This window comes from Rhamphochromis sp. 'chilingali' (assembly GCF_963969265.1).
Source record: "Rhamphochromis sp. 'chilingali' genome assembly, chromosome: 17".
Lineage (NCBI taxonomy): Eukaryota > Metazoa > Chordata > Actinopteri > Cichliformes > Cichlidae > Rhamphochromis > Rhamphochromis sp. 'chilingali'.
Genome location: NC_137944.1, coordinates 16,395,643 through 16,422,452, shown reverse-complemented (window position 1 = coordinate 16,422,452; position 26,810 = coordinate 16,395,643). Strand labels below are relative to the sequence as shown.

The 26,810-nt window shown below is 41.4% G+C and overlaps 2 protein-coding genes across 3 annotated transcripts; one reads left to right on the top strand and one right to left on the bottom strand.

The window, feature by feature from the left end:
* Positions 1 to 1,228: 1,228 nt before the first annotated feature.
* Positions 1,229 to 5,698, top strand: LOC308384551 (biotinidase-like). The gene is made up of 6 exons (XM_080863078.1): positions 1,229 to 1,638; positions 2,068 to 2,217; positions 2,985 to 3,136; positions 3,421 to 3,598; positions 3,695 to 4,243; positions 4,331 to 5,698. The coding sequence occupies exons 1-6, from the start codon at positions 1,423 to 1,425 to the stop codon at positions 4,601 to 4,603; spliced, it is 1,518 nt and encodes a 505-aa protein (XP_080719204.1). The 5' UTR covers positions 1,229 to 1,422; the 3' UTR covers positions 4,604 to 5,698.
* ankrd28a (ankyrin repeat domain 28a) lies at positions 5,667 to 25,648 on the bottom strand (the record flags this gene model as incomplete). 2 transcript variants are annotated; one of them, XM_080863076.1, is made up of 29 exons in its annotated part: positions 25,508 to 25,648; positions 15,363 to 15,446; positions 14,580 to 14,658; positions 13,114 to 13,184; positions 12,419 to 12,619; positions 12,249 to 12,336; positions 11,998 to 12,140; positions 11,782 to 11,889; positions 11,595 to 11,699; positions 11,022 to 11,100; positions 10,737 to 10,851; positions 10,475 to 10,557; positions 10,330 to 10,393; positions 10,063 to 10,131; positions 9,766 to 9,906; positions 9,525 to 9,636; positions 9,399 to 9,425; positions 8,855 to 8,929; positions 8,360 to 8,561; positions 8,188 to 8,275; positions 7,939 to 8,056; positions 7,607 to 7,826; positions 7,410 to 7,497; positions 7,239 to 7,322; positions 6,975 to 7,123; positions 6,790 to 6,872; positions 6,238 to 6,320; positions 6,054 to 6,145; positions 5,667 to 5,965 (listed from the first exon to the last, which is right to left on the bottom strand). In XM_080863076.1, exons 1-29 carry the CDS (start codon positions 25,532 to 25,534, stop codon positions 5,667 to 5,669), a joined length of 3,177 nt encoding a protein of 1,058 aa, XP_080719202.1. In that variant the 5' UTR covers positions 25,535 to 25,648. The 2 variants fall into 2 exon arrangements, with proteins under 2 accessions (XP_080719202.1, XP_080719201.1); XM_080863075.1 differs by lacking the exon at positions 25,508 to 25,648 and adding an exon at positions 17,139 to 17,735.
* Between the last annotated feature and the right edge of the window lie 1,162 nt (positions 25,649 to 26,810).

Here is a 26,810-nt window from a genome sequence, read left to right as displayed (position 1 = left end):
TATTATTATTATTATTATTATTATTATTATTATTATCTCTAGTAAATGCTAATCAAAATCTCTAAAAATACTCAAAACAGAAGGAGCTTAATTTAAAAATGAAAACATTACTTTACCCTGTGATTTATTTGCTTGTTGTTGTTTTTTTTCTTCTAAAAACGGGATAGTAATTTTGTCACTGGTACATTATACCTGTGCTTACCCCTCTGGGATAAGAGTAAATGGCTGTTGTGAAATGGCCTTTTTAATATAACCAGTCATTTAAGAAGTTACAAATTACAGTGTTGTAGTTGAGGTGTCGAACGGATGGATGATAAAAGCTGTTTTTGAGTCTTGTAGTCCGAGCATACAGACTCCTGTAACATCTGCCAGATGGTAACAAGGAGAACAGCTGACGTGCTGGGTGGCTGTGGTCCTTGATGATGCTGTGTGCTTTCCGGAGGCACCGTTGAAGATGTCCTGAATGGTAGGAAGCCTCATGCCAGTTATGTGCTCTGCTGCTTTCACGACCCTCTGTAGTGATTTACGGCTGCTGGCAGAGCATTCCGTACCAAACTGTAATTATTGTGCTACAATAAATTACCTGATAATAAATGAGTCTGATAATAAAATGAGTAATAAGATGTTTTGATTTAAGAACTGGGTTTAGCTGAATTATCATAAGTTTGGTCTAAACTTTAACATAACTCCTCCTTTCACTGGCTGAATTTATCGGTTATGTGCAGACGTTTCCGATGGGATATTTTCAAAATAAAAGCTGGGTGTTTATGTATTTTTTCCACTGAAGTCATGTTTCAGTAAAAAAAAAAAAAACAGTCCTAACGAATTCAGTTAAAATGTAAATGTTTATTATTATTATTTTAGCCACACTTTAAATTTATAAAAGGAACCCCATCCCCGCAAAAGAAAAAGAAAGTTAAAATTTTTACACATAAACAAACATCTAAGCATACATTTCAAACATTTCTATATTCTAAAAGTAAACGATAAATATATGTAATATTTAGTATTATTGGATGGTTACTTGGTTATTTAAACCACTATAGTTATATATTTCATAGATGAACTTTTCTTTTTCGGTACTAAAATTTTTGTTATTTATTATCATTGAGATTTTAACTGCACTTTAGTCTTAAAGTTACATGTTACATAAATGTTTAATATTTCTTTAACGTTTTTCTGTCCGGTTACATGCCAATAAAGTTATTTGGGAAAAAAATTGGGGGGGAAGAGGTCACGAGATAAACCGCAGCGTAACAGGGGCTATTTGTGGGGATATAACACTGTTTGGCACGAGGAGCTTCTTATCACTTTTTAACTAGAAAATTATCGTCTGAGTCATCATGCCTCGTGGAAGACTTCTGACCGCTTATTTATGGTCTGTGTTAGCACATAGGTGTCGTGCCTGACGGTGGAGAAACGATGTTGTTCGTTATAGCTGTTGTCTATGTTTATTTAGCGTCTGTTGTCGGTGTAACTGACTCCACTCCAGACTCGTGGTATGTTGCCGCTGTGTACGAGCACAAAGTAATCCTGAACCCAGATCCGCGCGTGCCCGTGTCCCGCCACGATGCCCTGCAGCACATGCAGAAAAACCTGGATATCTACGAGGAGCAGGCAGCCCGGGCAGCCCAGCAGGTATGCACATATTTAAAACAGTATTACTCATTGACCTTTATAGAATTCTGTTGGCATGTCCTTCAAATTAACGAATGAATTAAATTAAGTCGACTGCAGAAGAAAGTGAAGACGAACAGTGTTCAGAAGCCTTACAGGACCAACCTCTTTTAACCTTGTCACATTTTTCTGTTTTTTATGAAAACTGTCAAACTGTGATCTGTCATAGTCAATTTTTAACAGACTTTTTACTGAAGCAGTCATTGCTGCTTCAGAATAGGTATAAAAGCTGTCCACCCTTTAGTACTACTTAAAACAAGAAATTCTTTATATTGTATCAGCATTATGTTTCTAAGTAAACAACCACTGATTCTTCCCCTGTATAAAGGTGTTTACTTTCACTGCAACAGATTACTGAATCTTCCTCTCTCTCACTGTCGTCTCTCTCAGGGGGCCCAGATCCTGGTGTTTCCAGAAGATGGTATTCATGGATTTAACTTCACTCGATTATCCATCACTAGCTACCTGGAAACCATTCCTGACCCTCAGGAGGAGAGCTGGAATCCATGCATGGAGCCAGAAAGACACAACAACACTGAGGTTCACAGTCATATATTTCAATCTTGGTGATGGCAAGCACCACAGGCTTAACACTGCTGTGATGTTTTTTTTTCTTGATCAGCACCATGGACTACTGAGCCAATGTTTGAAGTGGTAAAAGCTAAAGAAAACATCCATCGATCCATTCTTTTCCACTTATCCTTTTCAGGGTCACAGGGGGGCTGGAGCCTATCCCAGCTGTCTTAGGGCAAGAGGCAGGCACAGGTCCCCAGTCTGTCACCGGGCTAACACATAGACACAGACAGCCATTCGCACTCACACCTATAGGCAATTTTGGGTTTCCAATTAACCCAACCCCACTAACTGCATGTCGTTGGACTGTGCGAGGAAACCGGTGTACCCAGAGAAAAGCCACGCAAACACGGGGAGAAAATGCAAACTCCACATAGAAAGACCCCGGCCTGATGGTGGAACTCAGGATTTTTTCTTTTTTGAGGCAACAGTGCTAACCACCATGCCACCGTGCTGCCCTAAAGAAAACATATACAGGATAAATAAAGTTAGACTTACGTTCACAAGATAGAGTGCTGACTTAAACATATAGTGGAACTAATAATTTGTCCACTTTACTGTAATACTCTGAATATGAGAATCCAGTTTAAAGTACAGGAAGAGCACTTTTGATAGTCTTTGACTGGGCACTCTTATCTTCAGGGCCCCAGGGGAGCTGACCCATCTACTCTGTTGGATGTAACATCTCACTGTGTCTGAATCTCATCATATTTGATTATGTTTGTGACTCAAAGGTTCTCCAGAGATTGAGCTGTATGGCTCGTCGTAACAACCTCTACCTGGTGGCCAACATGCCCGACCTGCAACCCTGTCCCCTGAAGACCAGCCCCTCCTCCACCTGTCCTCCTGATGGGCGCTGGCAGTTCAACACAAATGTGGCTTTCAGGTACATGTTAACTCTTAAAATGAAAATGAAGGGAGCGGACAAATAAACACTTCTTTTCTATGGCCTCCTCTCCACAGATGGAGTGCATGTGTTTGTGCCTAAATAAAGACCAGTTCTCCACAATTCCCACAAAAATGATTGACCCTAGTGCCAAAAACACCAAACATTTCCTGGAGTCAAAGTTAACACTTCTTGTTTCAATAGCTATAACAGAAACTACTACAAGAACTACCAAGTATAGTAATTATTACAACTCTGAATCAAATATGTCTTCTTTCATACAGGTCAGATGGTCTTCTGGTGGCACGCTACCACAAACACAACCTATACTTTGAGGCCTCCTGTGACACACCTCCAGAACCGGAAATCATAACATTTGACACTCCTTTTGCTGGGAAGTTTGGCCTCTTCATCTGCTTCGACATCCTCTTTCACGATCCTACAGTGCTCCTAGTGCAGAGGGTATAAAATATAACCACATATGCACTCAGAGTATATATGTAACATTTTAAAATCTTCTCTGAAATTCAACACTTCTTGTTTATGCCTTTTTTTTAGGGTGTGCGTCAGTTGATCTTTCCAACAGCCTGGATGAACCAGCTCCCCCTGCTGGATTCAATCCAGTTTCAGCAGGCATTCAGCGTGGGTGCCAATGTCACCCTACTAGCTGTCAACATTCGTAATGACAGGCTCATCATGACAGGAAGTGGCATCTACACCCCTTTTTCTGCCACCTACCACCACGCCAGGAAAGGAGACCCAGAGGAGGGCAGGCTGCTGGTGGCCAGAGTGCCAGTTTTGGAGCCACCTGAGGTTGAGGCTGGTGGTGGTGAGTCAACAATATCAGTGGCTACAGACTCTGGATACTGCTACCAAGACAACTGTGATGACCCTCCTCCTCCCTCCTACCCCACCTTCATCTCCTCTATGATGTATGACACATTTACATTTGTCCTCTTAAATGAGACACAAGGTGACGTTAAAGTGTGCAACGGCACTTTCTGCTGCCACCTGCAGTACAGGTGGTTACTGCAAGACCATAAAGAGCTCTATGCTCTCGGCGCATTTGCAGGAATACACACAGTCAACGGACGTTACGCACTGCAGGCAAGAATCACATGAATTTTAATATTTCTAAAAAGGTTAAAACTGACAACTCACTATTTTTATTTGCCACATGTTAAATATCTACAGGTTTGTGCAGTAGTCCGTTGTGGAGGGTTGGATCAGAGCTCTTGTGGACAGGAAGTGGAAGAAGCAGAGTCTAAAATGGACTTCCTGTTGGAGGGGAACTTTGACACCAAATACGTGTACCCATCTATTCTGACAAGCCGACTGGTCCTGGAGCAGCCCGAGAGTCTGGAGAAAGCTGCAGACATGAGAGTGACCATAAAACATTCAAACACGAAGGGTGGCCTGGTCACTGCCTGCCTGTATGGACGAATGTACCACCTGGATAATGAATGAAATTTGGAGGGATCAGGAAAATAAAGTTCAGTGTTATGGTTAAGAACTGCTCCAAACTTCAGCTGTTACACATTTGTTTTATGTCTTATAAAATAAACCAAAACAAATGTCTTTAATCATCTGTTACTTAATCTTTACAATACAAACATTTCACCATGTAGCATTCATCCTCTGTTTGAATGTTGCATATTCCTCAAAAGGCAATATTTGATAGTTTCTCTCTCACACACACTCACACACACTCACACACACACACAGTGACAGCCACCTTCTCTTGTCTCTTGTACACAACACAAACATTAAGAAAGTACAGCATTGCAAGTTATCCATTCCTTGGGCTGCTCATTCAGTTCATCAGTTGTACAGTACATTGGTCTTACATCCACCTGCTGTCACAATCCGCTCTCAACGATTCAATCTCCACCTGGAATAAATACGTAGGTTTCAATATTGACTTTCTCTCCTAGGAATCAAGAAGTCGATCCTAATCATGAATGCAGCATTATAAGTGTCCCAGAGTGACAGTCAGTGGCTGCTGTGAAAGCTCAAAGAACTCTGAATAAAATCTCAAGTACAGTAGGGAAAACGCTTCTTCAGCTGGTCCCATAAGATTGTCCCTCAGTTTCTGTCTTAACAAAGAAAAAAAAAGCAGTCCTCTGAGCTTTTCTTCACCAGATGCTCCATTAGTAAATGTGAATGAAAAATCTTTAAAACCACTCCAGAAAGTATCCTCAAACAGAAAGAGTTCAACATAAAAATAAAAACACTGCTTTAAATTGAAAAGGACGCTGGGCATGTTACTGGTCGTACAGTGATGCCGTGGGGAAAAAAAGTGGCAAATTATTCTTTATTTTACCAAATTATTACATTAGTGCATCTTTTCCACTGTGTATGCACCTGAAGGAAGCAAGCATGTGGTTCAGACGAGGATTATTTTTAGATTTGAAGAGACTTACCTAAGAATACTCTGCTTGTATTTACTGCCCTGTCAAGCTTTTGTCAGTAATCTATTAAGGCTCCTGAGTGGCTGGCTAACCTGCCAGTATTGAGGTTCCACTAGTCCTCAGTACGTTTCTGAATCTGAGTCGTTCATTTCATCATCTCCAGAAACAGAGGACAGCGGACGTTCTGGCCTGCAGTAGGAGGCGTGGTCAGGCCTCAGTGGGGCTGGAGTATCAAAGGCCACACCTTTGGAAATGTGGTTTGAAATAGGGTGGTGGTTGATGACTGTTTGAGTAAGCGAGAGAGTGGGCAAAGCTGCTATGGTGACCATGGGCGAGGTGGGCATCATTGAGTTAAGGATGAGGGCCAAGCAGTCAGCTACATCCCGATTGGGAGCACAAGCCAAAGCTGGAGTGTAACCTGGGAATAAAAGGAGAAAAGGGGTTCATAGTACACATTAGAATTACACCTGAAGAGTACGTGTGAGTGCAGTGAGATGAAAGCTGACCATTCTCATCCACAGCTAACACACTGGCTCCTTTCACCAGCAGCTCCTGGACCACCACTGTCAATCCCTTCCTGGCTGCTACATGCAAGGGCCTGCAGGTAGAAGAGTGCTACAGTAAGTTCACACTGGGTTTTGGCGGTTATCCTGCTGCTTACAGTAGGTGCAACCTTCAGGTTCTACATACGTCTGCAGAGCAGCGTTGGTGCAGTTAATGAGATTCCTGTCGCTGATTTTCTCCAGAATCAACAAGGCACTTGTCTCGTGACCCTGAGAAGAGCAGAGAGTACCAAAGTCATCTGCAGTGACCACGTGAGATGTGCAACAATCCTGCCTTTGTCAATATGTTAAAGAGATGACGTTCTGAGCTTCACATAAATGTTAATCTCGCGCAAAGCTTTAAAAAGCTCTTTGTGTGACAGTTACAGACCAGTGCTCGTGTGTGTGGCAAATATTATTGTTCACAATAATATGACATTCTCCAAATTGTGCCTTTTAGTGATGCAAGTGAAACATGTGATGATGTGGTTAAATGTGTCTGCCAGATGTGTCCAAAGTGATACATAAATGTTCCAAGAGCCAGGGCCAAAACATACACGTCCCACACATTGCAAAAATATAAAATCTGAATGGTAACTACTTTCAACTTAAAATCTGAGACACTGAGACCACAAGAAAATCGCAACATTTTTAATACTGAATGACTAAATAACATTTCCTGTCTCTGAAATGCCTTTACCTTGCTGCAAGCCAAATGCAATGCTGTGTTCCTGTCTGCATCTTGCAGTGCCAAGTCTGCCTTAGCAACGCTCGCCATCACCTCTGTAACACAACACAACAGTGGAGATTAATACAAGTGAAAGGTTAACAAATCAGGGACCATTATTTCCACAAGTTTATCCCTGTATCAGTTAGTGTACTGACCCACAGCATTGGTCTGTCCATTTAGAGCTGCCATCATCAGTGGTGTTCTGTGCATGTGGGTGTCAACAACATTTGCCTGAGCTCCATGGCTCAGAAGAAGGGAAACGCACTCCACATGGTCAGAAAAAGCTGCAGCATGAAGAGGAGTCCTGCATCAACATCAATACAGTTATTGTAAATACGTTCCTGCTCACTAAGAACAAATACAAAAAAACAACAACAAAAAAATCCCTCCACGCATGATTTTAAGTCTGCATCTCTCACCTGCCCTTGGAGTCAGTTGCATTCACAATATTTGCACCCAGGGAGTCAATTAACATCTCTGCCACTCCCTCATTATCGTTTATCCTAAAACACACAACGCAGCCTGTCACACACCCTCAGAGCAAATCGATCCTCATAAACATTCGTGGATATAAACAGACAGAGCCTTACACAGCACAGTGCAGTGGGCTGAATGAGTTCCCTGTAATCTTCCTGAACACCTCCTGATCTAACAACACCTCCACACATGCGTCATACCCTGGAAAACAGAGAAAGACAGATGTAAAAACAGAAGAAAGTACAGTGCTGTGTCTTAAAAAAACCCAGATTGACATGGTTCTCAAACATTTCACGTTGTGTCCCAATACCGTTATAGCAGGCCCAGTGCAGTGGTGTGTAGCCCTTGCTGTCAGTGAGGTTTGTGTGACTGTGTGAAGTGTTGGTGGCCTGCAGCAGGGCACCCAGGGCACCCACACGGCCAGAAGCAGATGCCAGGTGCAGGGGGGAGCGGCCCCGGATGTCCTTTACACTCACGCTGGCTCCCCGCTGGAGAAGGGCCTCTACACATTCCTCCTGGCCTGTCACAGCCTATGTGAAACATACAGAAAACACTAGAGAGTATAAATACCAAAAGAAATTTTTAAAAAGCATATATTAAAATTTAATATGCGATCTCAGTAGACACGTGTGCCTATCTCACCCCTCGGTGTAGTGCTGTCCTGCCCCAGCGGTCCTGATTCTCCACACTGGCTCCTTGACTGAGCAGAGAGTACACACAGTCTGTATGTCCGCTCAGCACTGCCAACATCAGAGGAGTCCTGAACACAGTGTGGAGATCAGGCACAACTCAGTAAGAATATTTAAGTGATCAGTTGAATCGCACAAAACAGTAGCCTAAGATTTATATATTTTTTTATTTATGTATTTAAACACACATGCACACACTCACTGTCCGTTGCTGTCTTGTGCATCCACATCAATGTGTTGGTCATTGTTGTTCAACAGCAGGCGCAGGCACTCTGGGTGGCCATTCATAGCTACAGCAAAATGAAATTTTAACTTTAAAAGCCAGAAAATTCACCCTTTTCACGCGATGGGAAGGCGACTGCCTGCTTATATACCTGCAGTATGTATGGCTGTCTGTTTGTGAATGTAATCCCGAGTCATGGGTGACGCGCCGTGGTGCAGCAGCAGAGACACACACTCCTGATGACCTCTTGAGCAGGCCAGAATGAGGGGGGTGCATCCCTCTGGGCTCCGAACATCCACATCAAGCAGGGATGACAAGAGCACCTCTAAGGCTCCACAGTGTCCATGATAAGCCTGGACAAAGTGAAAAAGCACACACACACACACATTATGTTAAATGGGGTGGCTGTGGCTTACTAATCTGAAGGTTGGTGGTTCAATACCCAGCTCCTCTATCTAACTGTCAAAAGGATGAGTGTGTGACATTAAAACTGCTTGAGCATAGGAGAAAGTGCTTGTATGAGTGGGTGAGTGTTCAGATAGAATAGAAAAGCCCTAAATAAGTACTAATACTTCTTTAATGAATGCAGAGTCAAAGATAGATAGAAAAGAAAACATGCTTTAAAGAAAAAAATCTTAAAACTCACTGCCAGATGGAGTGGACTAATGGGAGCGTGGCTCTCTGAATCACTCAGCATGTCTGTTCCTGATGTCTCCATTAGCTGAAACAGCAATATTACTCATTTCAGATCCAGGTTTGCACAAATGCCAGTATGTGCAATACATATACTGATGGATGAAAATTGGTTGAAAACTGAAAGACTATAAAAGGTAGGAGGGCATAAGATTAGGTAAGGTAAAAGGTAAAACAACATAACATGAGAAAAAAGGGCTTTATTTACATAGAAATGTGTCATGATTTCAAAAAGTACATCAATATATATATATATATATATATATATATATATATATATATATATATATATATATATATATATATATATATATAACAGATTTTAGTTTTGTACAAAATACAGATAAAAACAGCCTTTTTAATTTGATGCCATAATAAGCCAGAGGAGGGTTCACAGCTTTATCTGTTTAGCAGTTGTCGTAGCCACTACACTACAACAGAGGGAGCTCCTCGCAAAGCTCAATGGTGCTACAGTGAGAGACTGAAATTCCTCTTACCACATCAAGGGGCGTCTCAGTTGCCATCTAAAAGAAACAAAGAGACTTTTTGATATAGTGTCAGAAAACAGATTTATCAGCCTTTATGGCCAATTTTTCCCCATTCAGTGCAGCAGCTGTACACACCAGCTCCAGGCAGAGTGTGCGTCCGTAGGCCGAGGCATAGTGCACAGCACTATAACCCTGTTTGTCTCTCACACCTGGATCTGCGTCATTCCTCAGAAGGTATTCCACACATCTGGGAAAGACAATAGACAGGGTAAGTTTAAAGTGTTTCTTTTATCTCTTTTAAAGAAACACTTTAAACTTGGCATTAGGGATTCTCTGAAACATAATATTTACACTTTGAACACAGAGCAGAACTTACTTCCCATCAATATCAGCAGCAGCAGCGTAGTGCAAGGGGCTACAGCCTCTCTTGTCCAGCTCATTGATGCTTGCCCCAGAGCCCACCAAGGCAAACACACACTGGTAGTTACAGTTGGCTGATGCATAGTGTAGCGGAGCTCTGTGAAGATCAATAAATTAAGTTAGCCACTATTCGCAGATTTAATGTGGTCAAAACTTTACCATTGTCTCCATCTCTTATTTTACTCCATTTCTAGCATCCACCTTTGTGACACCAGCACTGTACTCTTAATCCAATTTTCACATTTTATCTTACCTGCCAAAGTTGTCTTTCCTGTTAAAGTCTGCTCCGATGTTTAACAGCAGGTTCAGACACTCCAGGTTCCTGTGTGGAGAGGGGGACAGCTGTGTTAATGTACCACTCACTGGTACAACAGTCAACTGCATGACATTTACAAAGTACATACACAAACTTTCAGTTCAACCAAAACGTGTATCAGATTGTTGAAAAGAGAAAGAAAGAGTACAATGACAGGAGAATAAGTAAACTAATAATACTGAAGCAGTAAGCAAAAACAATCACCCTCCAGCTGCAGCAGCATGTAGACAGGTCCTTCCAAAGTCGTCGGGAGTGTCTATGACAAACCCTGCACAAATATGCAAGCTGCATTAATTTGGATGTCAACTGGGTGATTCCACAGGCCTGAATGGTGTCAGCATTAATGTACCTGAGGACAGCAGCTTCCTGCAGCAATCTGAGAAGCCGCTGAGAGCTGCCAGGTGTAGGGGGAACATCCCGTGAATGCCTCTCCTTAAAAGACAAGCCATTGCATGCAAGCATTTTTATGACAGAAAAAAAAGATTTTATTTATCCTGACTTAACCGTTTCCAGGCTTAGAGCTGCTCACTTGCATCTGATCCTTTAACACTACTGCACAGATAACATGAAGCAAGAAGACAGACAGATGGTGAATGTCAGTTGTTACTAACTTGGCTGTGTTGGCTCCGTGTTTGATGAGCGCTGTAATAATTAGCTCGTGGCCATAGCGGGCAGAAATGTGAAGGGCAGTGTTTCTGCTCTTGTCCTCACAATCAATTTCAGCTCCTACACCCACATAAATCAGATAGAATTATATTTTCCATTAAAAAAGCCGGAGCAATCTCAAGAAAAAAAAAGAGCATATTGTGCAACATATGCGACATACAGCACACTCTGAGATCCAAACTAATTTGAATCCATGCATGAGACAGACAGCACTGGGCGAGGGCTCTCACCATTTTGAATAAGAGCCTGAGAGCAGGAGAACCTTCCATGTGTAGCTGCCATGTGCAGGGGAGTCTTCCCATCTTTACTCTGAAGAGAGAGAAGGCAGAGAAAGAGACATTTATTATTGCAAAATGTACATATTACAAATATGAAATCATTAAAACATCAGCTATTCAACTATGAGTCTAACTCAGAAGTGTTAGAAAGATAAAATGAACAGAAGCTATCACAGACGCCACTGTGGACCACCCACACACACAAAATGCTTGAGCAGCTTGCTGCCTTAGGGAGTCTCCCTCCCCCTCCATCATCCATATGGCCTTGCACCTTGTTGCTGTAGGGACCCAATATCAGTTTCCATCACTGCTACCAAAGTGCTAAAAACACAGTCCCTCTAGCTTTCAACTAAATTCTGAGCAGGATGCATACTAGTAAACACTGAGGACATACAAGATAAAATTTATCCTTTTTTAATACATAGACATAGGAGCATTATGCACATACTTCCTTCTTTGGAAAGCAAATACTCTCCCTTGGATGAATTTCTAGTTTCAGCTTTTTTAACTGCATGTTAACATTACCTGCAAGTTGATGTGAGCCCCATGGGCCAACAGCAGCTCCTGGCACAGCGCCCCCTGGCGTGAGGAGGAAGCAAAGTGGAGGGCAGAGAAGCCCCTCTCGTTCACCTGAAGCCAGGGGACCAAGTAACAGGATTAAACACACAATTACTATGCACATGCAACGTGGCAGAGAGTGATGCGCACACACCTGGTTAACACTGGCTCCTGCCTTGATCAGCTCACCGACAACCACATCCTGTCCATTGTAACAAGCCAAATGGAGTGGTGTGTTGCCATAGGCATTAGCCTCATTTACCTATGCACAGAGGAACAACATTTTCAATTTAACCATTACTAACTACAGTAAGAAATTTTGGTGACACAGACGGCATTTTAAGGACACTGTCAGTATGTCTGTACTGACGTTAACCCCGAGGCTCAGCAGGTAGTGCACTGTGCTGCTCATGCCACTGGAGGCAGCTGCATGCAGTGGGGTATAAGCCTTCTTGTCCTTACAGTCCACCTCAGCTCCACTGGCAACCAAGAACTTCACTACCTCCAGGTGACCTAATACAGAGAAGTGAGAAGGAGATGAGTCAAATTCACTTCTGTCAAGAACTACATGCCAGCATCTCCCATTCACATCAACACTATGACCACTATGAACACTCTTACCCATGTAGGCTGCCCAGTGGATGGCTCTCCTGTCCTTCTTATCAAACGCATTAATGTTGGCTCCTCTTGACAGCAGCAACTTCACCATCTGACACACAGAATCAGATTGACAAGGAGCTGATGTGTAGTCACCTCTGTATCTGTGTGTGTGGGAGTGAAGAAAGACTGACCTCTACATGTCCACTGAAGGCAGCGTGGTGCAGGGCAGTGCGTCCCGCCCGATCAGATACGTTGACATTGCTTAGCAACGGGACCAAAGCCTCAGCACAGCGTACCGCCTTATTGCTAGCTGCTACATGGAGCGGCGTCTGCCAGTTCTTGTCACGAGCATTCACATCCGCACTGTGCTTTAGTAACACTGCCACAGCATCCTGAATAAAGAGTGAGCAAACATAAGGTCTACTGGAAAACAGTCTCAGTGCTCTAAGAATGTAAGCACCAAGGTTTACAGGTGGCTGTGTGGGTGTTTAGAAAGTTCATATTCTATTCATAGAGGGCTTTCATCCTGAAATCAAAATGCTGGAAAGTAGAAACTACACAAGGGACTATGTTAGTTTGGGCATGTCGCCCAGGACTAAGAAGAATAGGCAGACATTTTGACGTTTATCAAACACAAAGCCATAACACAGGGGTTATTTCCATTTGCCCCTTTAAGGCCAGATTCTGGGAAAGATTCTCTTAACTTTATCACGACAGACCTTTCTCGAAACCTTGTCAGTAAAGCAGCTAAAAGATATTCTAAGCAGAAAGTGTTTGCGAAATCTCCCTTAAAAAAGGATTTGTTTACCATTACTTGTGACAGGGTCAAAGTTGTAGCGGATTCCCCAGAGGTCACATTTGCATGTGTGTTTGTGTAATGTGTTACCTCACTACAAGAAGCCACAGCTCGGTGAAGAGGAGTTAACCACTTGTTATCTTTGGCATTAACTCGGGCTCCTTGAGTGAGAAGAAGAGAGTGAGACAGGGTAAGAAAAAGGAGATGTCAGAGCAGTCACATAGTGGCATACGCAGAATCGCAGAATGTACAAAAAGGAGGGGAAGAGCTAAATATCTTAAAAAATATCTTGTAAAAAAAATAAATAAAAAAGGATTTTATGAGAAGGAGGATGAGCCAACAGTGGCTGGAAGATATAAAATGCCCATGATCCCCTTTTGGCACGACCCGTGTGTTAAAATAGCCCTGCAGCTGCACCTGTTACTTGCTCTTCATTGAGAAACACTGAATGCACACACAGTCTCACATTTATTCGCGCACTACAGCACCCTACTCACTCGTGTTACACGTATGCTTACACTCAGGCGTTTAAGTGTAAGCTCCTCCCACTGATGTGCTCAGCTTACTTCACAGAAAATGAAGCCAAAAAAACACTCGTATCAGATTGTTGACAGATCACAAGAGCGGTCACTAGTCACCATGAGACGGTAACTGAGCAGTGAGCACAGCATGGAAATTACTGAGAAACTGCATGTTATGATAAAAGAGATGACAAACAGTCAGGCTTTTATTCCAGTTTAAAATGCACTGAGCTGTATGGAAGTAGGGAACTACAGGGGGGAAAAGAGTAACATGGCATTAATGAAATACAAAAAAAAAAGTTGTCTGTGAAGGTTCTCAGTCATCCAGGTCATCATAGTCTAAGAAGCTTGGAAAGAAAAGCGTCCCTCTTGGGAGGACACTCCCACGAGGCTCTTACAAATTGCACATTTTAATAAGGAGAGAACAGCTAATTATTCAGTATTGCTTTGAGTATCTTACCGAGCAATCAGCATGATGTAAATAACGCTTTTAAGACTTGTGCCTAAAAAATACTACAGTTTGAGTGAAGGGATATAAACATACAGAAGAGGTAATGAGGATACAGACATAACTGTATTTCTCCATCCACCCAGGCATTATAACTAGAGGTCCATAATTAGGTAGAAATGAAATCAAATGATTGGCTTAACAGCAGCACGGTGGCACGGTGGTTAGCACTGTTGCCGCACAGCAAGAAGGTCCTGAGTTCAATTCCACCATCAGGCCGGTCTTTCTGTGTGGAGTTTGCATGTTCTCCCCGTGTTTGCGTGGGTTCCCTCCGGGTACTCCGGCTTCCTCTCACCGCCCAAAGACATGCAGCTTCTGGGGATAGGTTAATTGGTGTGAATGTGAGTGCGAATGGTTGTCTGTCCCTGTGTGTTGGCCCTGCGACAGACTGGCGACCTGTCCAGGGTGTACCCCGCCTCTCGCCCTATGACAGCTGGGATAGGCTCCAGCGCCCCCCGCGACCCTGAAAAGGATAAGCGAATGGATGGATGATTAGCTTAACAGGTGAGCTGGGGTGTAATGTTTACCTGAGAGGATGAGAAGTTCAATGATCTCAGCATCTCCCAGGTAAGCTGCAGCATGCAGCGGGGTCCGCTTCTCGTTGTCCTGGGAGGACGTTACGAAACAAAAACAATCAGTAAAAAATAGGTTTCACTTCTCGTTCAGGACACACATCCTGAGCTGTGACATCATTTGCTGCATGCCAGAACAGAATCAATAGACCTTACAGTGTTGCAGACCACAGGAAGTGCCATTCAGTAAAAATATCTATCATCGTTTCCCTTTTATTCTTCACTTCACTTCATCACTTCAACACACATCTCGCCCTTTCAGTACAACTGAGACCAATCAGTGAGGTGGGGCTATAAACAAATCTCATGTGACTGGAATAGGCCTGGGCTAGTGTAGCTGGCTCCAGGGAGAGCTGGTGTTATGACCCCACCATTATAGAACCACAGAAATCACACTGGAAAAACACGCTCAGGAAGACTGGGACACAGACTGAATGAAATTGGGGAAAAAGGAGAGAGCCAGTGAAGGTCGTGTCCTTTCTCATCTGAAAGGTTAGAGTGTTACAAACAGTTCATATGTCCTGTCTGGCTGGCAGCTACATAGGATGCAGAATACAGAAAGCTGCCAAAAAAGCACTCCGCCAATCGATAAACCCAGATCAGCTGTGGGCTGCCGGCTGCCTGCTGCTCCCCTCGCTGTTGTTTATGTGCCCTGTGGCAGTGAAAGGCAATGCTAATGTGTTTGTGTAAATTATTCTAAAACTAAACGACCTGAAGCAACAAAAGTGTGTGATTTACCTGAATGTTGACATCCTCTTTCTTGAATATGAGGGCGCGAACTTCATCTGGGTCCACATTGAAGATGGCTCTCAACAGAGATGGCTATAGAGATTAAAAAAAGAAAGAATGATGAGAAATGCCAGCGTATAGCACTATTGGAAAGGCAGTAATTTTCTATGCTGACAAGTGTGTTATCAGAGAGAGTTATGAGTGTTTCAGACGGAAGAGTCTTGCACACACACAGAGTATAATCCCAGGCTGGGACAGAGCCATAGGTCACATATGGCTGTATATCACCTATTTGTTTATGAGTGGCTGTTTTGGCACAAAACTGTTCAAATCTGAGTTAATCCTGAGCATTCTTGCCACGTTGTGCTGCAACAGAAAGTAAATAAAATGTAAATATAGAATAAAATAAAAATGAATAAAATACATTTATGAATAAAGAAGAATTTTGAGTACATTTCCTAAATTTAAACAAGTTATACAAGGTCCTCCTCAAGAAAGAAACTGTGAATGAATGACAGGCACATGGTTTATCTTTAGCCTCCGTTTAATCTATGCTCACGGTCATAAATGTAAACAGCTGCCATGAGGTTGACAGCATACTGAGCAGGATTTGTAGCCAGCGATGCCCTGCAGTCATGATAAAAGTAAGATTAAGACAAAAACAGCATCCTCCTTTTCCTTGCATCAGCCTTTATTTTAAAACTGCTTTCGGCTTTCAGAAGTGATGAATTCATAATAAAAGGGTAATTTGTCATCTCTGAGATTTAACTGTTTCTGTGTTTGATAGAGAAAAATAACAAAACTCATGCAGCACAGCAGACATTTGGTATTATAATAAATCGCCTTAAAGACTCCCCTAGTGAGCCTCATCTTTGTTACCAAGATTTGAGCAATGTAGAAATTTTAAATTAATGCTACTGTTCTCTAATTGCAGCTTCCTTCTTTCAAAACCTATAAATAAAAAAGTGTTTTTCATTTGCTGCAACAGTAGTGAAAGTGCCTAACGCTAATATGATGGTGCTGATTTTGGCGAGGCTCTAATCTTCAAATGCTGCCGTTCGCTCTTTTGCAACCTATCAAGTATGTCTACTGAGGCTCCATGTCTCTTACTGACAAACCTTTTTTGCTAGAGTGGCTCGTCATGGTCAAACACTGCTGTTCAGTCTATACTTAGTACGATCTAGTGTTAATAAGCACTACAACAAACACTTCAGCCTTCTTCTGTTTTCCCCAACCTGCTCTCATTACCTCCAAACTAAAAATAAGTAGGGCTGTCTAGCATGCCGGCATCCATCTCTTGCCTATTACAATGATGACCACTAAGCTAATGTAAGTGACTGAAGGAGGTCCCCATGCATAAACCCTGTCATCACAGCCGGCACATCTTCTTTGGCTTCACCCTCTTCAGTGCATGCTTCAAAGAGCAGTCATCATAAGTTGAAAAGACTTATTAGCATGTTCCAGCAGAAAGCTTGCCCTTTATACATCCAACAGCGGAGACTACAAAGACCAGGGCTTGCTTTTAATCTATACAAACCAGAGCAGTTCTCATGTGGCAGGACAATACTAGCGCTATATTTAGTGGCACAAACCATGTGCTGAAAGTGCACTGTATTTTTATAGAATGGCACATGAAACAGTACAGGTATAAACATCAGACCAGAACTAAAAAGTGCAGTGGTCTACCTTAAATCCTAGTTAATGCTGTCATTTACACACAAAACTGTAGATGGTACCCTCATTAAAACCAGCAATTTAGAGATTCAGCAAACAGTCCCATCTCACCTTGTCATCCTCAGCGACTACCTTTCGAGAGGCATGATGGGATCTGCGGTCTGGGGATGATTTGGGCCGTGGAGGTGGGGATGAAGAGCAGGACTCATCCTCCTCTACCTCCTCCAGTACCACAATACACACACGGCTAGCCCGCTCAGACCGCATCGGGAACAAACATTCACACGCCACACAATCACTCACTCACTCACACACACGCTCTGTCACTCACGCACATGAATACAGAGTGTTCCTTCTCACATATGTGCACAATTCAGCGGCACAAAGGTCAGCAGTAAATCCCGCACACATAGTGTTTTCCTCGTAAACAAGCGCTGCACATCTTCGCAGAAAAAAAACCACTCTGAAATCCGGCTCTGTCCTCTATCTGTCAGTGTTGCTTTGCGGCATGTCTTCTTATCCTCCTCCTCCTCCTCTCTCGTCTCCACACTCACACTCTGTGAGCGGCAGTAGCGGAGACGGCAGGGAATTCCTTTGCGTAATGGTGGCAGTAAGAGGCATGCGGCAGAATGAGCTGCGCACAGGAAGCTACATATCCTCGCTGCTGTGCTGCAGCCAGGAGCACATACGCAACTGATGCAAACACACACGCGTGCGCACACACACAGATTAGCATAAACGTGGGAGGGGGCAGCAGCACCTAATGTATGTGTGGGTATGCATCGCTCATTTCAGGCAGACTGCTGAAGCCAGCTCTTTCAAAAGAAGAGAGGGATAGGAGAGGGAAAGGAGGGGGAGGGGAGAGGAGAGAGAAAAAGAGAGCCAGGGAAGAGAAAGAGAAGGGAGGGAAAGGGGAGTAGAGATAAAAGGGGTGAGAGACAGAGAGAAATAAAAAGAAAAGGAGTGGGAATGGGAGGGGATGATTGTAGGCAGGTACCTGGAGCACTACAGAACAGCTGTGTAAGTTGACAGTGGAAAAAAAGAAGAGCAGATAAAAGAGAATCAAGTTATAAAAAGAGTGACGAGAGAAGTAAGATTTACTGGGACAAAGGACAGCTATTTGATGCGTCACTGTAACCAGGTCACTTCCTGGTCAGGGCTTATCCTGACTGTCCAGCTAACGAGTATGACAATACTTCCACTGTTTTAACTGTAAGAACAAAAGCGAAAGTCTAATAATGCTTTTAGAGTAAAAGCTTCCCTCTCAAGGAACAGAAACCATGCTGTTTGTTGGACGTTTGAGCTCGGTCCAGATCCCTGCTTGTTTACAACTCTACCTGACTCAGTCTACCCTTTGCCTTATCATTAAGTACCGATGTAATAAAACTCCTGTGTCTGTTATTGCACATTAAAGTAATAATGTCAAAGGCTGCTCATATTTTGTTAACTGGCCAGGCATCTTCAGGCATCTTAAAAGCTATATTCAACATAGATTGTTAAAAGCAACAACAACAACAACAAATACACATACACACTTAAATGTAGTGCTGTTTTTAGCTAAATGGGGTGTAAATTATCTGCATTTTATAAAACTGGTGCTACAATAGAAGTCCCCTTTCATTTTGTATGCTGAAGAATCAAAGAAAATGAATACCACATTGTTGTTGTTTTAGTTTGTGTGTGTGCCCCTGTCCTCTTTGGTGTACTGGTGGTATAGCTTTAGAAGTTCCCATCTCCTCATTATAAAACTGGAACCAAATGGCTTTGCCAGAGAATGTGAGGGTAGCTAACAAGACCAGTCTGTGCGTGCAATACTGTGTGTGTGTGTGTGTGTGTGTGTGTGTGTGTGTGTGTGTGTGTGTGTGTGTGTGTGTGTGTGTGTGTGTGTGTGTGTCTCCTTCATATTCAACGCAGATCCTAAAAAGAGCAATCTTGCCAAGCCACACATCCCTATTAACTCAGTGGGAGGGACGGCGCAAGGCAAATGAGAGAGAGCGATTCATTTAGAAAGAGCCTTTGTGCAGGCCTAAATTTTAAGTCTAATGGTTTTAGCATTTAGAAACATAATATGAAACACAACATACAATTTCTTTTTTCCTACAGTAATCACTCTGCCATTACAGATTTGCATCAAAAGCACAAACAAAGAATGATTTTCACGAAGCAAAGCATGTAAACAACCAGCGTTTTGTCTATCCCACTTGCTAGCACTGGGGAAACTCTAAGCAGAGCAGCCCGAAGATATTTACAAAGCAAATTTGTTGTAATCCGCTAAACAGAAGTGAGTATTTCTGTCTGTATCCACCCAAACTCAAAAGCAAAGCCAAAGCAGTGGATGTGGAACAGGCTGGAAAACTCCAGATACAGTAAAATGAATGATCAACATCATGTGAAAAAACAATCTAACAAATAAATAAACATTTTGTTAGGTTGGTCTTGTGTGGTATGAAAAGTCCAGTGTGACTGCAGCTACTTCATGAGAGACCTGGCGTGACAGTGTGCATGTGTAAGAGAAAGTATGCAGGCCTGCACTGACCTCTGCTCTGACCCAGCAATAGGATGCACGGTGTGTGTAACATAATCCCAGAAACACAAAGGGCAGTGTGTGAGTGTGTGTGCTGGCACAGACAGCAGTAATAAACCTGCTGATATCAGCTGATACCGTGAGATATATTAAAAGGTTTCAACGATCATCATGAGATCATCTGTAGTATAACTTTGCTGTTTTGATGTGTAGCCAGAGCCATCTAGAGCTATTATATCTCTAGAAAAACTACAAACAGAGCAGCAAAAACTACAAGTGGAAGATGGCGATTAGTGCAGCTGCTGCGATAGCTCTCCCCTGACTCATTATGTATGAAAGTACTGTGCGTTGCTATCCTAAAATACAGGTTACCATTTTGCTCAAGAAAGCTGATATTACCGTTATGAAATCATCTGTATGATAGGCTGAAATGTTTGTAATGGCTAATGTTGTAAATTGCTTAAGCTAAGATAATCTAACTAACTTTATACCTCATAGTATCGTTAACCACCTACTCTGCATCCATTCAACACTTTAATCTGTCTCCCATCAACAAATTATTTAAACATTTTAAATAAATGGTCTGCTACCATCACGTCAGTGTTTTAATACAACTTTTGAACTAGTACGCGGGATAGACTTTTTTAATTATCCGGTTGTTCAGTCTGACGTCACTAGCCGTGTCTGGGCCTAAACTCCGCTGCAGGTCCATATATCAAACGATCACTATGGCATTACTGAGAGTAGAAAAACTGCCTAAAGTCTTTCATCTTTAATAAAATGATCAGCGTTCTGCTCTACCAGGTGTAACAATTGAGTTTAACATCCAGGCATCCATGAAAACGGAATTTATGACATTTAACGAGTTAGAAGTTAGCAGGGAGTTAGCTCGCTAGCTTCTATCTAAATACAATATAGCATGTCCTGACTGCGGGGTTTTGGAAACAAATTACAGCTCTGTTATCACTTCCAGCATAAATGAAGACAGAAAACTAAACAGCAGTGACGTTTGTAGGGTTACTGAAGTTGGGCTAGCTGGTATATAATGATGTGCTACGTGACCGCTAGCGACACAGCTATGTTAGCATAATATAAACAAGCTAACTTTTTTTCCACTCGATAAAAGTTAACGTGAGTGTTCACGGTGGTCAGGAACAAATGTAATCGCATGGCAGGATGCTGTAAAAGGACCAAACTTCAGCCAGGAGAACAACTGAGATAATCCATCCACAATACGAGGTTAGTCATTCATATACTGCTGCATGGGCTGGGCTGTAGTTACATCCTAAGGTTTTAAAAACTGAGCTTAAATAAATGATTAGCGGTAATAAAAGCCGAGGGAGGTCAACAGTGATCACTGACTGTTTTAGGAGCTTTTTGAGATTAAATAGAAGAAAATACATAACATTAAACATGTTAACAACACAAAAGCCATATTAAACGCAGACTACTACCGGAAGTAGGATTCGTCGTGTCATCACTGAACAACCGGATTATTATTACTGTGATATTGAACTGGCCTCAAGATATTGATAACGATTACTAACTTACTGGTAATGCGACACAACTGGTATGATGTGTACTAGGTATGTCACAATGACTGCGCTGACAATAACTGTGATATTTAAAAATGAAATATCAATATTGTATCAGTGACATTCATATGAATCTAAATAACTCTGATTTGGCTTTGGGCTTTTTTTAAATGTAAGGTCACAGATTCTCACCATCTCTTTGACTTTAATTCATTTTCCAAAAAATACTAAACAAAAATAAACAGAGTTAAAGAATTTGACTGATTCAGTTATTGCTTTTTAAAATATTTTTGGCAGATTTTCTATAGCACTGGCAATTATATTGTTCTGATTAATTTAGTTTTAAATGGATAATTGGTTAATTGTTTAGTGAAAATCTGATGTGATGTGAAGTTCTACCTTTTTCTTTTAAAATCCTTTATTTGAACTGTAAGAAGAACTCTGCAGATTTATTTTAACACCATCTAACCTTGAGCCAAGATCATCTTTAATGTATTGTTAATGCGGGAGAAACAGGAACGCCGATAAAGAACAAGAACACAGAACAGTCAGTTTTAACCACTGGGTCAGCTTACGCTTTGATTATACTCAGACACAGACACGGACAGCTGGAGACCCAACAGACTAGGAGTTATTCCCGTTATAATTCTATGAACTATGCCTAAATTCCACTTCCTTGGGCGCACGTGTAGTTGATGTCACTCAGACACAAGCGGCCTCAAGCGGACCCCAGCTGACTCGCAGATCTGCAAATTCTGATCAAACTTACACTAACTATGACTAAATAAACTAAAACAAACTGTGACTCCTAATGGTTTTTCTTGTATAAGTCACTACTTTTAGCCAGATTAACCTAGAATAGACTACATACTCTCCAGGACTATAAAACTGAAAACTAAAGCAATAAAGCAATTAAGCTGTATAAATTCTGCACACACTGCACTTATCCAAACAACTTGGTGCATGATGGTCAGAAGCTCTCTGGTGACCGGCTATTGCATCGCACGATTCTGCTGAATAGAGACAGTTCTTTTGAGAAGTCGCAGGCCAGTAAACACATAGAAGGAGAAACATTTGAAATACTAATGATAGTATATTTAAAAAAAAAAAAAAAAAAAAAGGAGAAGAAGAAATGATTCAATCACTTCTTAGTAGGGCTGCTCAATTAATCGAATTTTAATCACGATTACGATCTGGGCTTTCAACGATCATTAAAAATGACTGAGCCGATTATTAGCCCCTCCCTCCCTCGTGCTTTACTCTCGCGCTGCTCCGTGTGGTAAATCGAGCGCACCTCTCTGCATTTCGAACACGCATCACAACAATTAAGAGGACCCGAGGAAAGCTCGGAAAGCTAAGCAGAAGTTATTTGGACAGGAGAGTGACTGCCGTTGGTTGAAAAGAGAGGTAAAAAAAAAAACTTCAGTGGTGTGGAAACATTATGGGTTCGCGGAGTCAGACGTGGATCAAGTAGACACAGTGTGTAAACTTTGCTATGGTGTAGTAGCTGCACCACAGAGCAACACTGCAAAGTTCACTAAACATAGATGTTTACATTTTTCATTTATTTCTTATATTGCAAACATTTGCACTGTTATCAGTATTTGCACACTATTTTATATTATTTTTTAAAGTCATTATTCAATACATTGTTATTATTAACCCTTTAAAGCCAGTCAGAGCAGCATGCTCTGTTTTGTGTAACTATTTTTAAATCCCTGTAGAACCTGAACCATGTAAGCTAGCGCAATAATTTGTTTTGCATATGAAACCAGAGGAGTTGTACTTACATCTTATGCCATCAGCTTGTCCTAAGTCACGGTTTGCTTCCACATAAAGCTTTGCAAAAATTGCATAAAAAGCACTTGCAGGAACAAAAACATAATATTCCAGAAACACTTTGCCGATCTGATCAGCTGTTCTTAACACTTCCCACATTGAAAAAGACGTCAACGTGAACTGTCGCATTTCCTGCCCGAAACCGGAAGTGACGTCATTTTCGCGGAAAATGTAGTTTTTTACTTGTAGGCCTTAAAAGCCTATACTGGTGTTTTTATAAGTCATGTTTGACTTTTCTGAATAGATTCCGTGATGCTTAGAACTCGAATTGCACTGCTAGAAATAGTTTATTTTGATGCACATGCTGTTTTCTTTGCAAATTTGCATCATAGGATTGTTTTTTTTTGTTTTTCCTGCAGTATATATAAAAATTGGTGTATCTCCAAAATAAAACTATGAAGACACTCAAAATAAATTTCCTGTTGTTGTAAACTATTTTTTGCAACTTTTTTGTATTTAAAGTTTTGAGGGATAAACCTCTTAAATTTCTCCAAGTAGAAATATATGTAAAAAAAAACAAAAACGATTTTCAATTTTTTTTGTAGTTTATTGCGCTTTTTTGCAATTAATGTAATTACTATGGACTTAATGCAGACATATTATTAAAATTTGGGCTATAACAGTTGTATTGATGTATAGCAACTTGAAATGCTCCCACAAATGGCACTACAACATGTAAAAAAATAATATAAGCTCTGGCGGACTTGGTTCTATGGTAGGTCTTAAAGGGTTAAATAAATATCGTCAAATAATCGTGATCTCAATTTCAGTGAAAATAATCGTGATTATCATTTTTGCCATAATCGAGCAGCCCTACTTCTTAGCTGGGTCAAACAGCCTGGTTTCTAAGCAACAGGACGCCCTCTGCAGGACAAACATACGCCGTTGCCAAGAAAAATGACATTCTCGTCTCCACTTTGGCCCTCTGAGCACTCTAAGTGTGACTATTTTTGTCCCTTTGTCAACTTGTCAGCAAACAGCACAGAGAACAATAGAGAATAGAGAGGGAGATCTGACCACACACACTCTTCCGCTCGTTGCGTGCTTGATGTAAGACTGGAAGACTGTTCAGGCCAGGACAGGACACTGAGCCCCACAATACCTGACCCACTTTTTCTTGACCAAACTCATCAGAGCTTCAATCAAAGCCAATTGTGACTCAACATATAACTGAATTTCTAAGCAGTCAGTGTCACTATACTGAACCCCTGATAAGTCATTAAGAGCATAAAACATAAATTTAAAAAATGAAAGAGTTAAATCGATAATTTTAGCCTTATGCAGTTTCATCATCTTTATTATAAAATGTATTATTTAAGAAGTTTAGCACCAGCACTCGAACAGAAACACAGTACTTTGACTCACGGTGTAAAAGTCTGAGTCTAAGTTAACCTGTTCTTTATGTATGTTGACAAATCAACAAATTCCATGCCAAAAAATATTCTGTCTTTTAAATAGATTGCTCCACAATACTATTTTCTTTTTAAATATACATATATATAATTCTATTTTTATTTCTGTTAAGTAAAATGCATACATGTATATGAGCTTACACACTTGATTTCCTAATTTATTACATCTATCTATCAACCAATCAACCAACCAATTTTCCTTTCAAATGTTATATAACATACAAACTGCTGTTAATGTGGCTGGCTTCCCAGTGGGCCAAACGTGGAATATAAATAAATAAATAGTGTGTGGCAAAAACATTAATCCGACCTTTGGCTAATGATCAACCCGCCCACTTGCTATCACCACCCTGAAGACAGGAGCGTTTCCAGCAGCTGATCTGAGGATAATGTCTGACCGGTGAACACAGCTGAGCAGACTTGAGGGCCAGCACCAGCTGCTACTTCCTGTGACAGCCTTTCTTATCTCCAGCAACAGGTGACTGCCCGAAGCTGCCCTCGGGGGCTGAGACGGACAGCTGACAAACCTACTGGGCAACAAATTCGATCTGCAGTCTTTTAATTTGGAAGGTGCAATCCAATCCACGATATCGGCTAACTTTTACGTTATTAACCTGGCAAGGTGTACCGCGCGTTAAGGATTGCGGTTGCTTATTCACATTTAACAGGGCGCAGGAGTTAGCTAGCCACCCAGATAACCTCGTAGCTATCCAGCTGTGTTCATCGGTCCATCACCACCAGCAACACACACACAAACAGTCAAAAGCACCGAGCCTTTGGCATGAAACTACTTTAACTGGACAAAGTTAATGTAAGGCAACAGATGGCCACACGTTAGCATACTTCTTGCTCTTTTTTTCTTTTTTTCTGTTTACGGCTATAGCTAGTTAGCTAACATGTTAGTTGACTTAATGATAAGAATGATGCAACATTAGCCTAGCATTTAGACTTTTATTTCAAAAATAACATTTGCACGGCAGGCTTAAGTCACTATCGACAAATCTAATAGTTTTATGTTACACAAGTTTAAGGAAAAATAAGCAGTCGACGTGACACGCCGCTCCTTATCTCCATACTGTAAAAACTCGAGCAAACTGGCGTTAATCAGTTTTCCTCAAAAGTGTCGAGCTGACTACACCCCAACTAACTGAATTCATAGGTGAGCATTACCTGGTCTTGTATCTTCAACACAGCCATATTCCTTGAGTTAAGACCAAAGGAGGCAGCAACTCGCACGGGAGTTACTGTAAATTACCCGGGGTAGACTGAAAGGGAAAAGACGCTCCGCGGCGGCTTCTCCCTCTTCCTGTCACGGACGCACTCACTGGGAATACACAGCATCAACTTCCCCATATTTTCACTGTTATGTATCCCACTTATCAGGGAAATCATCATCTTGTTTCCCATAAACACAAAACGCAGACTCCAGCGCCCTCGCCATATGTCAATATGAATTGTATACTGATTGAAAATAAAGTAGTTTTGTATTAACTACGCTGAGATAAATTCAAAATCACATTTTTTCCTGTTTGTACAGAGTAAAAACAATCATTGTGCCACATAGTGTGAAGGCATGAAGCAACTATAGACAAACATATGAAGTAAAATATTTTTTTATTTAATTTTCAGCGTTCAGTATTATAAAAACATATAGTTAGGTCAATATATAATTAACAGAAACACAACACCATTTTTAAATTTAATTGGTAACAGAAGCTTATTATTATTATTATAAAATGAATTTGAGAACGGAACACCGGCTTTAGTTTAAGGGTAATCACATCATTGTATGTGTTGCATTTGTTTTCTTGAAGGTGAGGAAGTGGAATATTTTGGAATGACTCGTTCTCAACTCAGTGGGGTGAAGGTGAGTCAAGTGGAAGAACGGAAGTTGTCTTAGATAGTGCCAGTGAATTTCTGGCCTAACTGCTTTATTTCAAAATTTTAAAGTCTTAAAATCATCTTTAATTACTTTCAGAAATAAGAATTGAGTGCACAAGTTTGAATTTAGTTTTGGATTTTGTCACACAGGCTCAAATATGTACATACACCCCCACAAATATTTGGTTCTTCAAGGGGACATTGCTTTTAGTAGTCATCAAAAAACCTCTCGGCATAATTCTGTTTGGACCACTCTTATTTGCAAATTTAGTAGAATTCATTAAGATTGGTTTCTTTCCTTGCACAGACCCGAATTTCAAGCATAGTCCATAAATTTTCAATATGGTTGAATCCATTCCAGAAGCTTAATGTTAGCCTGCTTTATCCATCCAAATATGCGATGTGTTTCAGATCACTGTCCAGTTAGAACAGCCAATTGTATCCAAGTTTCAGTCGTCTTGTTGTTAATTTGAGGTGACGTTGAAGAAGTTTGAGGTATCCCTTCTTCTTCTTTACTATTCCAACCACTTTTTTTTTTACTGACATGATGCATGTGAGGCATGATGCTACCACTAGCTGGCACAGTGTTCTT

Coding starts and splice junctions, on each gene's coding strand:
- LOC308384551 (XM_080863078.1), top strand. CDS start 1,423: ATGTTGTTCGTTATAGCTGTTGTCTATGTTTATTTAGCGTCTGTTGTC. Junction 3,599..3,694: donor CAGTGCTCCTAGTGCAGAGG/GTATAAAATATA, acceptor CCTTTTTTTTAG/GGTGTGCGTCAGTTGATCTT. Junction 4,244..4,330: donor ACGGACGTTACGCACTGCAG/GCAAGAATCACA, acceptor AAATATCTACAG/GTTTGTGCAGTAGTCCGTTG.